At 34.3% G+C, this 14523-nt stretch overlaps 1 protein-coding gene across 1 annotated transcript; it reads right to left on the bottom strand.

Moving 5' to 3' along the window:
* Window positions 1–523: 523 nt before the first annotated feature.
* On the bottom strand, window positions 524–13215 carry Tpi (triose phosphate isomerase). The gene is made up of 5 exons (XM_069843281.1): window positions 12834–13215; window positions 12634–12747; window positions 9861–9955; window positions 5463–5681; window positions 524–1959 (listed from the first exon to the last, which is right to left on the bottom strand). The coding sequence occupies exons 1-5, from the start codon at window positions 12940–12942 to the stop codon at window positions 1753–1755; spliced, it is 744 nt and encodes a 247-aa protein (XP_069699382.1). The 5' UTR covers window positions 12943–13215; the 3' UTR covers window positions 524–1752.
* Window positions 13216–14523: the final 1308 nt, after the last annotated feature.

The following is a 14523-nucleotide window of genomic DNA, read 5'->3' as shown; positions in this document are numbered from 1 at the left end:
TTTTAAGCGAGTTAATTGGGTTTTAATAAGCTTACAATAAAATTCTCTTTACTGTGCAGATAACTTCTGAAAGGTCGACAAAATGATGAAATCTATATGGCCCCATGTTTTCTACACACAATTTTAATAATCGGGAGACAAATGTCCAAGAACTGTTGGTTTTTTTTTAATAGGTGTGATAAGTGCCCAGTTTTGGCTAGAATGTGTCTATTTGTAACAGATTTCTAAGTTTTGCACTTCACATCAAAAAACTTCTCAGTTTTGTAGAGTTCTCAAGATTCTCCTGGAAAAATATATATATATATATATATATATATATATATATATATATATTGAAACTGGACATGTTTAGATGAAGTATCCAAAACCGGATTTTATCTTAATAAAAATTTTGATAGAATGTTCTTTATTTTCAAGTTGCGACCCTCTACCTCAATAATAAAGGCATTATGGGCCCCAACTCTATTGTAATCAGACACTCTGTGGTATAACCTTTGACCATAAAATTGAACCACACTTGAAATAGTTTTTTGCAACATTTTATTATTTTAAATTCAACATACCTATTGTTTAACATCTATTAAAATATCATTCAACAAAAAATATTATGCCTACTGAAAATATGATTCTTATAGTTCATGCATGCCACTGACGTAAAATTTCAATTGGGTACAGATTTCATACACACCATCACCATATACAAACAAGTCTGACAACGTACTAACGGTAGGGTCTATTCAGCATTTAGATGGTAACACAGCTTTATGAAATAAACTTAAGCTATTAGCACCATATGTCCATAACAGGTGTGAACCTAATAATTCTAAAGGAGCACGTCATGGAAACTAAGCTATCTCTGTTTTGAGACAACCACAGCTGGCAGTGTTTTCTTGCTAGACAACAGACATATGTTCGCCAAACTTAACATTTATTGCATAGTGTTTATAATCTCAAATCAAACGTAGCCTAATAGTATAAATTTCAGTCTGTCGTATTTTATCAACTACAGTATTTCTTTAGCAGATTATGAGTACCTAAATAGATATCTGGCAGTGAAATGTGTTTAACATTGCTTGGTGGTGAAAGCATTGAATTTTAAGACAAGACTTGCATAAATAATATGCTTAGCGATATTTTCATCTTGTGAGATCACTTTGAAATTGTTAGTGCATATTATTATACTGTACACCAATGAAACTGCCAAAATTGACGTAAGACATTAATATTACAATTTTCTGATCACAGAATACACATAATATTACGCTCTGTAACAGATTCTCTGTGAACATAAAGGGCAGAGATTCAATACTGAGATTACAGAAATCTCAAGCAAAAAACTACTTAAATGTTAAAGAAGACCTTTCAACAACTACTGTTCGTATTCTAGGATAATATAATTTAAATTCCTAGTGATCTCACTGCCTCAGTCTAAAAGATTCATGAGGCTAATAGGTACTTACCATGAAATGTTACACTAACATATTACATATTTATAATGCATTATGAGTGACATATAAACATGCTTTACAAAAATTTTAAATTATCATCGATACATTGTCATAAAAATTGACTTGTTGCTATAATGCTTTCAGCTGTGTTACAATTATAAATGCTAGATGAAAAGGAATTCCAACTATGTTTCTACCGCTCATTTCTTGACAGATACGTAGTCTGTGGTCCTACCAGCCTGAATCTTTTTCACCAACTGTTGGGCATACTACATCTTATAAGTCTCTTATCTTCAGTTTTAATCTATTTCTGTGCATTAACTATTTGAACGAATTCAGGTTTCAAAGATGCACCTCCAACTAAAAAGCCATCAATGTCAGCTTCTTTCCCTAAATCAACACAGTTGGCCCCAGTCACAGATCCGCCATATACGATACGGGTTTCATTGGCAACACTTTCTGATACGTTCTTATTGAGCCATGCTCTCAATTTCTGGTGAACTTCCTGAGCCTGAAATTAAGATGAAAAGTAATTATGGTTCATGAACATAGAAGAATAGTCAAAACTCAATTTATTTCTTTAAGACATAAAAGTATTGAATTTTGAGGAGCACCATAGTCCAATGATTGACAATTTCCCACAAGCCAAATAGAATTTGTTACAGCAGATTTTCTTGGGATAAATCTTCCTGTCTTTCTTGTACACATGCACAATTACAATTTTTTTTATCCATAAATTCTGACAAGTATAATATAATTTCTTCAAATTCCTGACATCAATTGAGGGACTGGGTGCAAGAAGGGCATTTTAGAGGATGTGCCCTTTTTGAGTAAAACGCTTTATTGTGTTCTCTGATTTGTTATGCATATGATCACCAAGTTGTAGTTCAATACTGTGATCATAGAGGTCAGGAGTACCCAAAATGTAAAGGTGTGCATAGGTAACATTATTACGGTTTGAATTTTCAACATCAATTTTCTCAAAACTTGCATTTGAGAGAAGTGCCTTTCTTGCACCCAACCCCTCAATTACAGTTTCATATTACTTTCCCTTTTTACAAGAAACAGAAAAATGTTTTTTTTTTTTTTTTCATCACTACCACCATTATTGGTATGGGTATGAATTATGGATAGAAGAATGGTCAAATCTATGCTGACTTACATCACGGATATGAGACCACGTGCTATCTTCTAATTTTGACTTATGTGAGAAATGGCTACCATCATCACTAAGGAGCGGATTCCTATGTAACTAAATATCTTTTTTTTTTTTTTGCTTGTGATAAAACACAATTAACAAAGTTAAAAATTCCGAATGTGAAGTTTCAAGTTTAAAACCCGAATTTTATTTCACATAAAAACACATATTTTAACAAAAAAAAATTATGTAAATACATATTTTCAGGAAATCTATTATGTACACACAAATCTTCGAGTTTTTTATTTAAATAATTTTTTACAAGAACTTTTAAATATTTTAAAACTAAATCAATTATATCACTCAGAAGTAGGTTATTTTTTTAAGAATTCTTGGTTCTTTTTAAGAATATTCTTGGTTGCTTCGTGTTCCTATGTGCTGTGTGGTGTATACGTGATCCATTTTTGTAATAGTATCACCTCAAGTTCTTGAGAACTGCTAGGCAGCATATCAATAATATCAGAGAATAAATTAACATGGACAAGAAGGAGAGATCTTGCAACACATAATTCCAGTACTTTAGATCATTTAATGTAAATTATATGACATACCCAACAGATTGAGAATATTGGTTAACAATGCAGGATCTCGAACATTATCGCAATAAAGTCAGTAATCTAGTGTCGTGTTTATTGTTGCTGAAGATGACTTCATTCCCGGCTTTGTTTGTGAAACACAAGGGAAAAGAGCTTGGGTATAAACATTATTTAATTTAAACAAATCTCTTGCCTGTCGCCCATGCCTGTCAAGTGAGGCAATACATCTTGTTGTGATTCCCTATTATCGAACCATAAGCATAAGCTGCATAGTGTACATGTAGTGGCATCGCTATAGGAAGCTTTTCTCCAACATTATCAGTCAAAAACACATTTACGTTAAGACATGTGTCTATTAGCCTCTTAAGATGCCTAAAATCAAATCGAGTTTAAGATTGCATCTTCAGCAATATGTAGATAAATTTAAAAACATTTTTACTACCCATGGAAAAGTGTTATTTTGCCAACTGTGTGGTAAATTAGTAAGTGCAGATCAGCACTCTCAGGTAACTCAGTATTTGTCTGCCACTGCTTCACGTGTGCATTCATGGCAAGTGCTAATAGGTGGACCAGTTTCTTTCAACGTAGAACCATCAAAGATTCCCAGTATTATTTAGATTTAGGCAGAGCATTTGTTGCAGCCGATATTCCACTCCATAAATTAAATAATGTGGAACTTAAAATACATCAACATCAAACCTCCTGAGGAATCGACATTAAGGAAACGACTACCTCCCAAAATGTTACGAGGAAACTTTACAGAAAATTCGGTCAGTGTGTGAAAGTGAAAAACTGTGGGTGAGCATTGACAAAACAACTGATTCAAGTGGTAGAAAAGTAGGAAACGTTGTTGGTGTGTTAAAGAATGACAAAACTATTTGTGAACATCCATCTTTGCTAGTGTGTAAAGAAATGCCTACAACAAACCATGTCTCAGTAGCTAGATTATTTAACAAAGCTACGCATTTACTATGGCCAAACGGGATGAAGTATGACAATGTGTTACTCCTTACAGATGGTGCAGCGTATATGAAAAAAGCAGGTGAAGGCCTTATAGTGAGCTTTCCAAAAATGATACATGTAACATGTGTGGTCCATGCTCTACACAGGTTATGTGAAACTATGCAAGCTCTGCACCCCAAAGTGGATAAGTTGGTGTCAAATGGAAGAAAAGTATTCATTAAATCACCCTCAAGCATTGATGTGTTCAAACAGAAATATCCAGATCTTCCACTTCCTCCTATGCCCATGGCCACATGCTGGAGTACATGGCTAAGTGTTGTATATTATGCAAACAACTTTGAAAGTTTTACGTCTGTTGTGAATGAGCTGGACAAAAACGACACGTCAATCGATATCCTTCAAGATTTACTGAAAGATGGTTGTTTAAAAAACTATTTGCCTTTCCTATCAGCAAATCTAAGCTTTTTGTCACACAATAAAAAAACTTGAAACATCCACAAACCTGTTGTCCGAAACATTAGGGAGGTGTGTGCCGTGGAAATTAAACTAGACTTGCTACCAGGTTCAGAAGTACAAGTACTAAGGGACAAATTCCAGAATGTGTTTGGGAAAAACAGTGGATATAAAAAAATTTGTAAAGTTGCTCAAGTATTGGGGGGTGTGCCTGTAGGTGAAATTGACAGTGTATGTGTTTTTGACATTCTTCTCTTTAAATATGCACGTCTGATGTTCTGTGATGTGGAAAGATCGTTTTCACATTATAAGTCGTTTCTCAGAGATAATCGGCATGCATTTGTGATGGAGAATTTGGAGATGACCTTTGTTGTTCACGGCAATTCTCAGCCAACTACCAGCATCTGATACTCAAGTGTGATTGGTGAGTACCTACTAACATTTTTTCAAGCTAAGTAAGCTATTTTTGTTATATTAAAAGAAATTTTTAGCAAATATTTTCGTATTTTAGCACATAAAAAATAAATATATTTAAATTTTTTAGCACATAAAAATTCGCTGTCTAATCATCACCACCCCACATATCTCTACTTATTTTTGTAATTTTAATCAGATTTCTCTAATTAAATTGCATTACACAGATATAAGGACTACAAATACATTAATTTTTTTTATTTGCATAATGAACCAAGTATAATGTAATTAATTTCAGTCTTAGAGGTTCTGTTAAAAGTAAACAAGATAACTGCTATTATATCATACTAACAGACAAAAGAAAACAGCAAGTCATTTCGTGGCTTCAAGACACATTGATCAAATAATGGTCTACACTGCTACACAGAAAAAAAAAATACTCTACGTTACCTGCTGTGGAGTGGCAGTCTTTCCTGTACCAATGGCCCACACAGGCTCATAGGCTAACACAACTTTACTCCAATCTTTGATTTTGTCTGCAATGGCCTTGGTTTGACAATACACAACTTCCTCAGTTTTGCCTGCCTCACGTTCCTCAAGCTTCTCACCAATGCAGGCAACCACATTCAGACCAGATTCGAGTGCATGTGCCACCTTGTCTGCAACAAGCTGTATTTAAAATATTTATTATTATTATTATTATTATTATTATTATTATTATTATTATTATTATTAACAAAATGAAAATATCACAACAATCGATTTGTAGTTTCAATTCATTCATTTTCTAAATCAATTTAAATTACAGTATTGTACCGTACCTCATTTTAATGTCTGTAATTTTTTTTTTCATTGCGTGAAAGTTAAGTACTCCATGGACGCTAAGGAAAAAGTTCCTGTCCCACTGTATAAAAAACCATTTCTTACACAACCTTCATTACTAGGATCTTAAACACAAATTTAGTCTTACGTGTATTTTCATTAGACAGAGACACTTACCCACTTCATAAAACTAACAAACTATAAAGTTTGAAGCTTGTTATATTTCAACTTTATATCTGTAGGCCTACATATGATTCGTCACATTTCCAAGTTTTCTAACTAAAACGTTTATGTTTGAGTACATAGGTGGAGAAAAAATGGTGCAAGATATCACTGATAGTATTTCACTGTTGCCACTGCTACTAGTCCCCATAATAATCATACCGGTCTTTCCTTAGAAACTTCGAGAACTATCTTCTTTACAGGATAAATTACATCATTCACGCACAAAAAATATTCTAATTAGGCCTGCTACTTCATGAAGACCATGGACATGAAAGGTGATGTTAAGCATATCTGGATAGAAATTTGCAAAATGTTTCTCCTACTGCTTTAATTATGTAGTAGGCAACAATGTTCATCACCAAGAGTAGTTATTTCTCGTCTTGCTCTTCTACTTGTCAGAGAATATGTAAGGCATTTGTGACAGTTCAAGATACAGTGCTATAGTTTGTATTTTCCTAGTACTCCCTCACTTCCATAAACAGTAGTCATGAAGTGAGATTAAATTAAATTTTCTTAAAGTTAGAAAGCAACAATGAAAACTTTACTGTTACTCGAGTATTCAAATCCTTGCCAGCATGTATACCCAGGCTGTTGTAACCTTGCACTTGATAGTAGTTGTTTGCATTGGCAACCCTTAGCATTTTCTCTCAACTGCTCATACTGCTACACTGAGTGCTGCTGTGTTGTGGGTTTGCTACATGCTGTGTTACATGGTGTTACTATCACGTGTGTAATTTGTGTGTTAGTGTTATAATTATGAATAATCTGTAGCACTGCTGTGAAATGTCGCAAAAAGAAAAGACGTTGTTCAGAAAATGGTAACTCACGTAGTAAGAATCCTTTGTGTAAATAGTCAGATGTCAGAGTTGGTGTGAATGAGTCGTCAATTGTATGGGGAGAAGAAATTTGTCCGTATGTATGGGCATCCCTCCATTCCTGCAGATAATATAATATAAGTGATATCAAAAACTTCAGGCCTCTTTAAGAGGATAATAATAAAGGAATTACATAATAATTATAGGTACCATTTTAATTAATGGAGTAGAATAGCTAACTCCAGGTAAGTCACCTGTTGTGAAGTACTTACTACACAACACTCATTGTGGCAATGTCGCATCTATCACTACCAACATTACACAAAGCTGTGGGGTGTAAAGTTATAATGGCCTGAGTATAATAATAATAATAATAATAATGTCCAAGCATATAAATCTATTATATTGCTTTATATGTTGTTGTTTTCTAATGCCAGGCGTTTGACAATAAAGTCATTTGACCTCTTGCACTCCAATATTTTTCAAAGATATTATCATGGCCAGCCACTGAAGCACAGATTTTGAGGTGTTCCGAATCCATTTCTTGGTTTGAGTTGCACAATGGGCAGTTAGGGGACTGATTTATTCCAATTCTATGCAGGTGTTTGGCCAAACAATCATGGCCTGTTGCCAATCTAAATGCAGCTACAGACGATTTTCGTGGTAAATCGGGAATTAGCTGTGGATTTTGATGCAGAGAGTTCCATTTTTTCCTTTGAGATTGTGTTATCAAATTTTGTTTGTTGAAGTCTAAGTATGTAAATTTAATAAATCTTTTCACAGAGTAATACGTAGATTTAGTAACAGGTCTGTAAGTAGCAGTGCTGCCCTTCTTCGCTAAAGCATCTGCATTCTCATTTTCCAGGATTCCACAATGGGATGGTATCCATTGGAATACAATTCTTTTATTGAGTGATATTAATTGAGAGAGCATTTTAGTTATTTCTGCTGTTTGAGATGAAAGTGTGTGTTTAGAGACTATTGATAGAATAGCTGCTTTGGAGTCTGACAATATAACTGCATTCTTAAATTTATTAATGTGGCATAGAAGATTCCTGAGACTTTCACTTATTGCAATGATTTCACCATCAAAACTTGTTGTTCCATATCCAAGAGATCTATAAAGTGAGAAGAGACAGCACGTAACACCTGCACCGGCACCTTGTTCTCTGGAGATCAAGGATCCGTCGGTGTATAAATGAAGCCAGTTTTGTGGAGGGTACCTAATATTAATTGTCTCTAAAGACAATTGTTTCAGTGTTTTAGTGTTTACTCCTGATTTCAGTATTTCTTCTGTTAAATTTAGATTATATTCTATATTTAATAGAGTTAAAGGGTTTGGTTTAATTTGTAAGTTTTCTTTTAAATTCAGGATATTGATTTTCTGTTTTAATTCTTGAACAATGGCTATGAAACTTTTTTGAGTTTTCAATCTACAGAGAGGACTGTATGAATGTGTATATATATATATATATATATATATATATATATATAAATAGAAGTATTGCCCTTAAAAGCCAGGAAGACATATGAAGAACATGGATGTAGAGCTTCATGTTTTCATGATCTCAACACTAAATGAGGTGGTGTGGTCAGCATCATGTTCAAACTGCCTTATATCCTCGGGAAAGACTAGGTACTCAATGTGACCGAAAATTGAGTGAACCCTGAGACCGTTATGGAAGTTTTTGCAACAAGAAAAATCAAACCCAGGACCTGCAAGTTCATAGCCATTTGCTCTAAATGAGTTACCCAGTTGTCAGTTTTACATGTAGGCCTACTATAAGAGATTGTCTGAAAAAATTCACCACCAACTAAGTTTGAAAACTTACGTTTTTTCTTAATGTATTTGGAAAAAAAAAATGCTCTTTGCTCAATATATCCATCAATTTAAGATTTTAGGTTCAATAGGATTTACATACAGTTGAACTTCAATTATTTGTCGCCAACAGAAGTGTGCGAGTTTTAAGGTGGTACACAGTATTAATTTATACAACTATTTTCTATATCCTGACTTTCCCCCATCCCTTCCTCCTGCCATTCACTATGTCTCACCCATTATAACGGATAATCCAGTTTTCACTATATTTACAATTTAGTAACAAGAAATAAAATGAAAACTATATTGATTTTTTAATGGGAAGTTGTTGTGCATTTGACAATAAAGTCATTTGACCTCTTGCACTCCAATATTTTTAAAAGATATTGTCATGGTTAGCCACTGAAGCACACATTATGAGGTGTTCCGAATCCATTTCTTGGTTTGAGTTGCACAGCGGGCAGTTAGGGGACTGATATAGCCTCTTCCAATTCTATGCATGTGTTTGGCCAATCAATCATGGCCTGTTGCCAATCTAAATGCCGCTACAGACAATTTGCGTGGTAAATCGGGAATTAACTGTGGATTATGATGCAGAGAGTTCCATTTTTTCCCTTGAGACTGTGTTATCAAATTTTGTTTGTTGAAGTCTAAGCATGTAGATTTAATCAATTTTTTCACAGAGTAATACATAGATTTAGTAACAGGTGGGGACAATGACGTTTATGATGGAACAAGGAAAATTATTTTACTGGATATTTCGTCACTTGTTAAAATATATATTTCACTTTTACGAAGTAGCTACTATGCTAAAGACATCTATCAGTGCAGCCTAAAAGCACGAAACAAATTCCGTCAGAATATAAACAGTGAATCACCACTAACCGGTAATCCCATCTCGTCAAAGTGAAGTAGTTGACGTGTGTAACTTCTGAAAGAAAGATATTTTTCATTGTTTCGCATAGATTAGGTTGGAAGCAAATTTCTACTAGATCTGCCTTTGAATGTGAAATCAGTACCAGTAAGGAAAAACAGCACTTCAGGTAAGTGAAAGTTTTTCTAAATATTGCTTCTATTTCATCTGTGTTATCGATTTTAATATCACTGAACACTGCTGTTCAAGAATGCTCTCTCTCTTATTTTGTAATGTCTTCTAAAACCACTTACTTCATCATTCTCACCAAAAACATGCCGTCTTTCTGAATGTCCAAGAATAACCCACTTAACTCCAATATCATTGATCATGGCTGGGCTGATCTCACCTGCAAATGTGAGAGATATACGAGACACAAATTATTCCATAACAAAATTTAAAGAAATCTATTTTTATAACATATTAAATTTAATATCAAGTAGAAATAAATATTGTAATAAACTATAATTAAGAATATATTATATATTATTATTATGATGTACCGAAGTACATATGATATTTCAGTGCAGATATTCTGCGTCATCATATGACCTCTGCACATATGTGGACATTGTCCTGTCATACATCTATGAAGCAGTGCATGAGGGTGGGCCACTAAAGGGAACCCAAGAGGTGGAACTTAAACTGAGAGGATTCGATCCGACATCGGGATGGGAATCCGGTGTGGCTTAGTGGATAGAGCATCAGCACGTAGAGCTGAAAACCCAGGTTCAAATCCCTGGTGCTGGAGAGAATTTTTCTCTGTTCCACTCATCTTTCATCATATAATTAAGAAATTAAAACAATTCAATTTAACAGAATAGTCATTCTCAGCTCAAAGAATGTTTTCAATCCTTACAGATATTTCTTTACATCTTAACATACTGGTATTAAAAATATTTCCACTATTTCATCGAATACAATTTAATGTAATAACTTCTCGTGTCAGTACAAGCTGATGCTCAACAACTTATAACTTTTCAGAACTTAAGGGCCCCATACATGAAGAGACTTACCTGGAGATGTCTGTACAGATAAATATCAAATCGTCGTTGTTCCTGCAATAACTCCTATGTGACATATTTATCGATTTTCAGATTTTTGCTCTATTAAATAGCTTAAATAGTGATACAGCAAATAATAAAATCTCCTATATGTAGTTATATTTCTTTCTTTCGAAAATGTAAGAATTCACTATGTACTACTGCCATAGAATTAATAAATGTGTTTTTTCTTCCTACTGAAAAATTTTATATTTTGCACATAGGAGTTATTGCAGGAACAACGATGAAATAAGTCTTTGCATATATGGGGTCCTTTACATTGACAATGGATAGCTTGAAAACAATTACAGCACTGAACTCAGAAGTGATATCTGACTAAGATGGATGTCTCGTTTATTTCATTTTCAGAGTATGTAATAACAGTCTCAAAAATAAAATGCAAAGAACACACAAAAATTAATAATAGTTATATAACATTCAATATTTAAGGAACTATTTAAAAAGTAAATTTACACTTCCATGCTAGGCCTTTGTCTTCAATTTCACATCCAGAGACATTAACTTATATAACGGGACAGTACAAAAAGAGATTGAAATAATTCTCCTTTAATTCAGTCTGATGAACTCTTGCTTATGTCTGTCCACTTTAAATTCACTTGAAAAAATACAGTTTCTAAAATTGGATTTGATGCTACCTAGGACATTTTACAAAATCTGGCACTGCATTTCCTATGCTCTTGAATATTGCTAACCCCTTACTACCAATATTTAGCTAATCATTATTGCTTATATAAATGAGGCCAGACCTGGCATGTGAGCTGTGCGAGAAAGGAAAGAATAGCCATCAGAAAGAGAGTTTGTTTCACGATGGTTACTATTATACAAATCTACCAACACAACCGTTCATCTCAGACTAAAACAACATCCTAAATACCCATTGGTGATATAGCCACGGCACATGATAAGGTCACAGGACAGGTCCTGCCTCCTCTACTTGTACATACTGCAAAAAATGTTTGACAATGCAATATTCGTCACAGAACAGCTATAGATAGGGTTAGCACTCAAATTTAAACGTCAATACTCAACTAGGCCTACTTACATTATCAAAAGTAGAATACTACAAGAACGACTATTTGAGTTAGATTTCTTATTCTAATTTTTAAAAAGTATTTGAATCTAAAAGTCATACAAATTTTCATGATACTTTCTAACAATTTAAAGAAAATGTAGATTATACAATTTTCAAAACTTTATCTGACATATAGGATGTGCGTATTATATTTCTTTCATCACTACGTGAATAAATTAAAAGTGCCAACGATCACTTCCCTTAAATACAGGGCCCAATATGCGACGACTAGCCATCCTGTCAACGAATGTATCACAAATCAAAATCTTGGAGCTTTTCTCAATAATTTACAAACTGATCGTGCTAATAATAGACATAAGATACTGCAATAACTTGTCAGAATCTTCTTTTTGCGCAAAAAAAAGGGAGGAGATTATCAACCATCCATTCCCAAAATTTATTTCAAGACCAAAGGATGAGTGAAACACAATACAAACTCCCGAAATACAAAGGATACCGGTACCGTAGCAAAAGGTACGTGCCATAACCTAATGTAATAATATTTTGATCTATCAATAATTATTTATTTAACAACTGCTTTCCAATGAAGGTAGCCGCAAAGGGCAAAGTAGGCCTATACTTCATCGATGCACAAAAATTTATAGAAATAATTGATAGGAAAAAACCTGAAAGAGTACAAGTGAAAAAACAATCGATAAAGGTTAACACACTTATTACTGATGACTAAAACGATTTAAAATTTGGCAAGACTTTTTATATTGTTGATAACTGTGGAATGATTGGAATTTCATCTAAAATTTCCGAAGCCGGTTGTAATTGCTTCTTGAGCTCCAAAAGACTGATAAGGATAATTAGGCCTGTACGCTACAACTCAATCTTAGTACAACGATCCACAACCATACGAAAATTCTATAGAGCATAAATACATACCGGTAAATGCTCCCTTTGGAACTTTGTAACAATTCTGAGCAGATGGTGCAACATTTGTAGGAAGTATGCCTTTCGCATATTCCAAATAAATTGCTGGCACGCCAACGACAACCTCTGAAAATAAATAAGTTTTGGTTTTATAAATATTCTAGTTTTATTAGAATAAATTTGTTTCAAACATTTCGGAGGCGTGTCCTTACCAACATTTGGATCCAAGGGTCCGGTTTGTAGAAATTTTGAAATTTCTTCAATACTCTTCTTATCCCCATTCATTTTCCAGTTTCCACCAACCCAGAATTTGCGACCCATGTTTAATAATTTACAAAAGTTCTTCACCTGTACCAAAGACAAGATAACTTTAACGTTATTACCTATTAACTAGCTAACTAAAGACTATCACTTTCTCTTCTTCACGACCTTCACAAGGACAATGCAGGGACTTTGAACGCCCTCGTACTTCGGAGAACGGACGTGAATCCATAGGTGTATTGGAGTTTTTCCTCTGTCACGCCACCATCCAATGGCGGGAATTTTAATTTTACACTACACAGTACATTTTGAATCAATGAAATGAAATGCGCACAATGTGCATAGGATTTGCACACAGTACATTTTAAAACATAGTTCGTTGAGTTAGTTCTGTGGCAGCGTGTCTGCCTCCAGACTAGCTGGCCCGGGTTCGACTCCCGGAAGGGTCAGAAATTTTCTTGTAAAATTTCTACCTTGGGACTAGGAGAGATGGTGGTGCAAAACTTCTAATCACTAAATTGTGCATCAATATGCCTGGGTTAAATCCCAAATCTCTCTGCAGTGCATATGAAGGGAAGGCATATGTCACTGTTGATAGTGATTTGTCCATTGAATGGAGATGCTAAGCCCGGCGGCCCCCTTGGTGCTATTTGACAGGAGTAGGCTATATGCAGGCACTGGGTTTCCCCTTCTCCCTTCCTTACCTTCATCATCATCCTCACCCATTCTCTACTTCCAAAAACAAGCGAGTTTTTCTATTTTTATTGTCTTTTAAATATTATATTTCATTATTTAATAGTGGGTTTATTTGAGTTTTATCTTACTGTTAATGGTTTAAGTTGTTTAAATTATATCCTTTCCTTACAATATAATTATGTCAACAACATAATTGAGATGAGCAGCCATACCAATGTGGGATTTCTCAGTCTTTTCAGCAGGTACGACAAGCCGTATCTTCACAGGAGGGTGCGGAGTGTGAATATGCGGCTTGAGCGGGCTCTGATGAGACCTGGGGCATCACACATTGGTTTGATAGATATAAGCCCTTTAAGAAGGTATGAATATACGTCACATGGCCTGCATCTAAATGGTAGAGGCAAGGAGCACCTTTCGGTTCTTATTGCTAATAGCATCAGAGGCAGCCATGTTAAAAAGCAGAGTTGTAATATTCCTGTGTTAGTTAATGCTAGGGCTTCTCCTTTTTTAGGTTAAACCTCCCACCAGTAAGGTGTTTGAAACAAGTTCAACTAAATTGTAAATGCTCTGATGTTTCTAGTAATGAACACAGTAACTTCACTATTTTTCATCAAAATATTAGGGGATTAAAACAAAAAACTGATGAATTGATCACTTCTTTAGCAACTCAAAAGCATAAACCTCAGATATTATGTATCACTGAACATCATATGAAGCAACAGGAAATACTACAACTGTCTTTACATGGATATGTATTAGGTTCTCATTTCTGTAGACATGTCTTCCAAAAAGGGGGTGCCTGTATTTTTATCAGAGAGGATCTATTATTTAGTAAAATTGATATATCTGATTTTTACCTTGAACAAGATATTGAAATCTGTGGAATACAAATTGGTTATGAGATATCAAATTTAATTATCTTATGTGTTTATAGGGCGCCAATGG

This window comes from Periplaneta americana, chromosome 13 (assembly GCF_040183065.1).
Source record: "Periplaneta americana isolate PAMFEO1 chromosome 13, P.americana_PAMFEO1_priV1, whole genome shotgun sequence".
Classification (NCBI taxonomy): domain Eukaryota; kingdom Metazoa; phylum Arthropoda; class Insecta; order Blattodea; family Blattidae; genus Periplaneta; species Periplaneta americana.
Note: the sequence above shows the minus strand (reverse complement) of the source record. Positions and strands in the feature narration are given on the sequence as shown.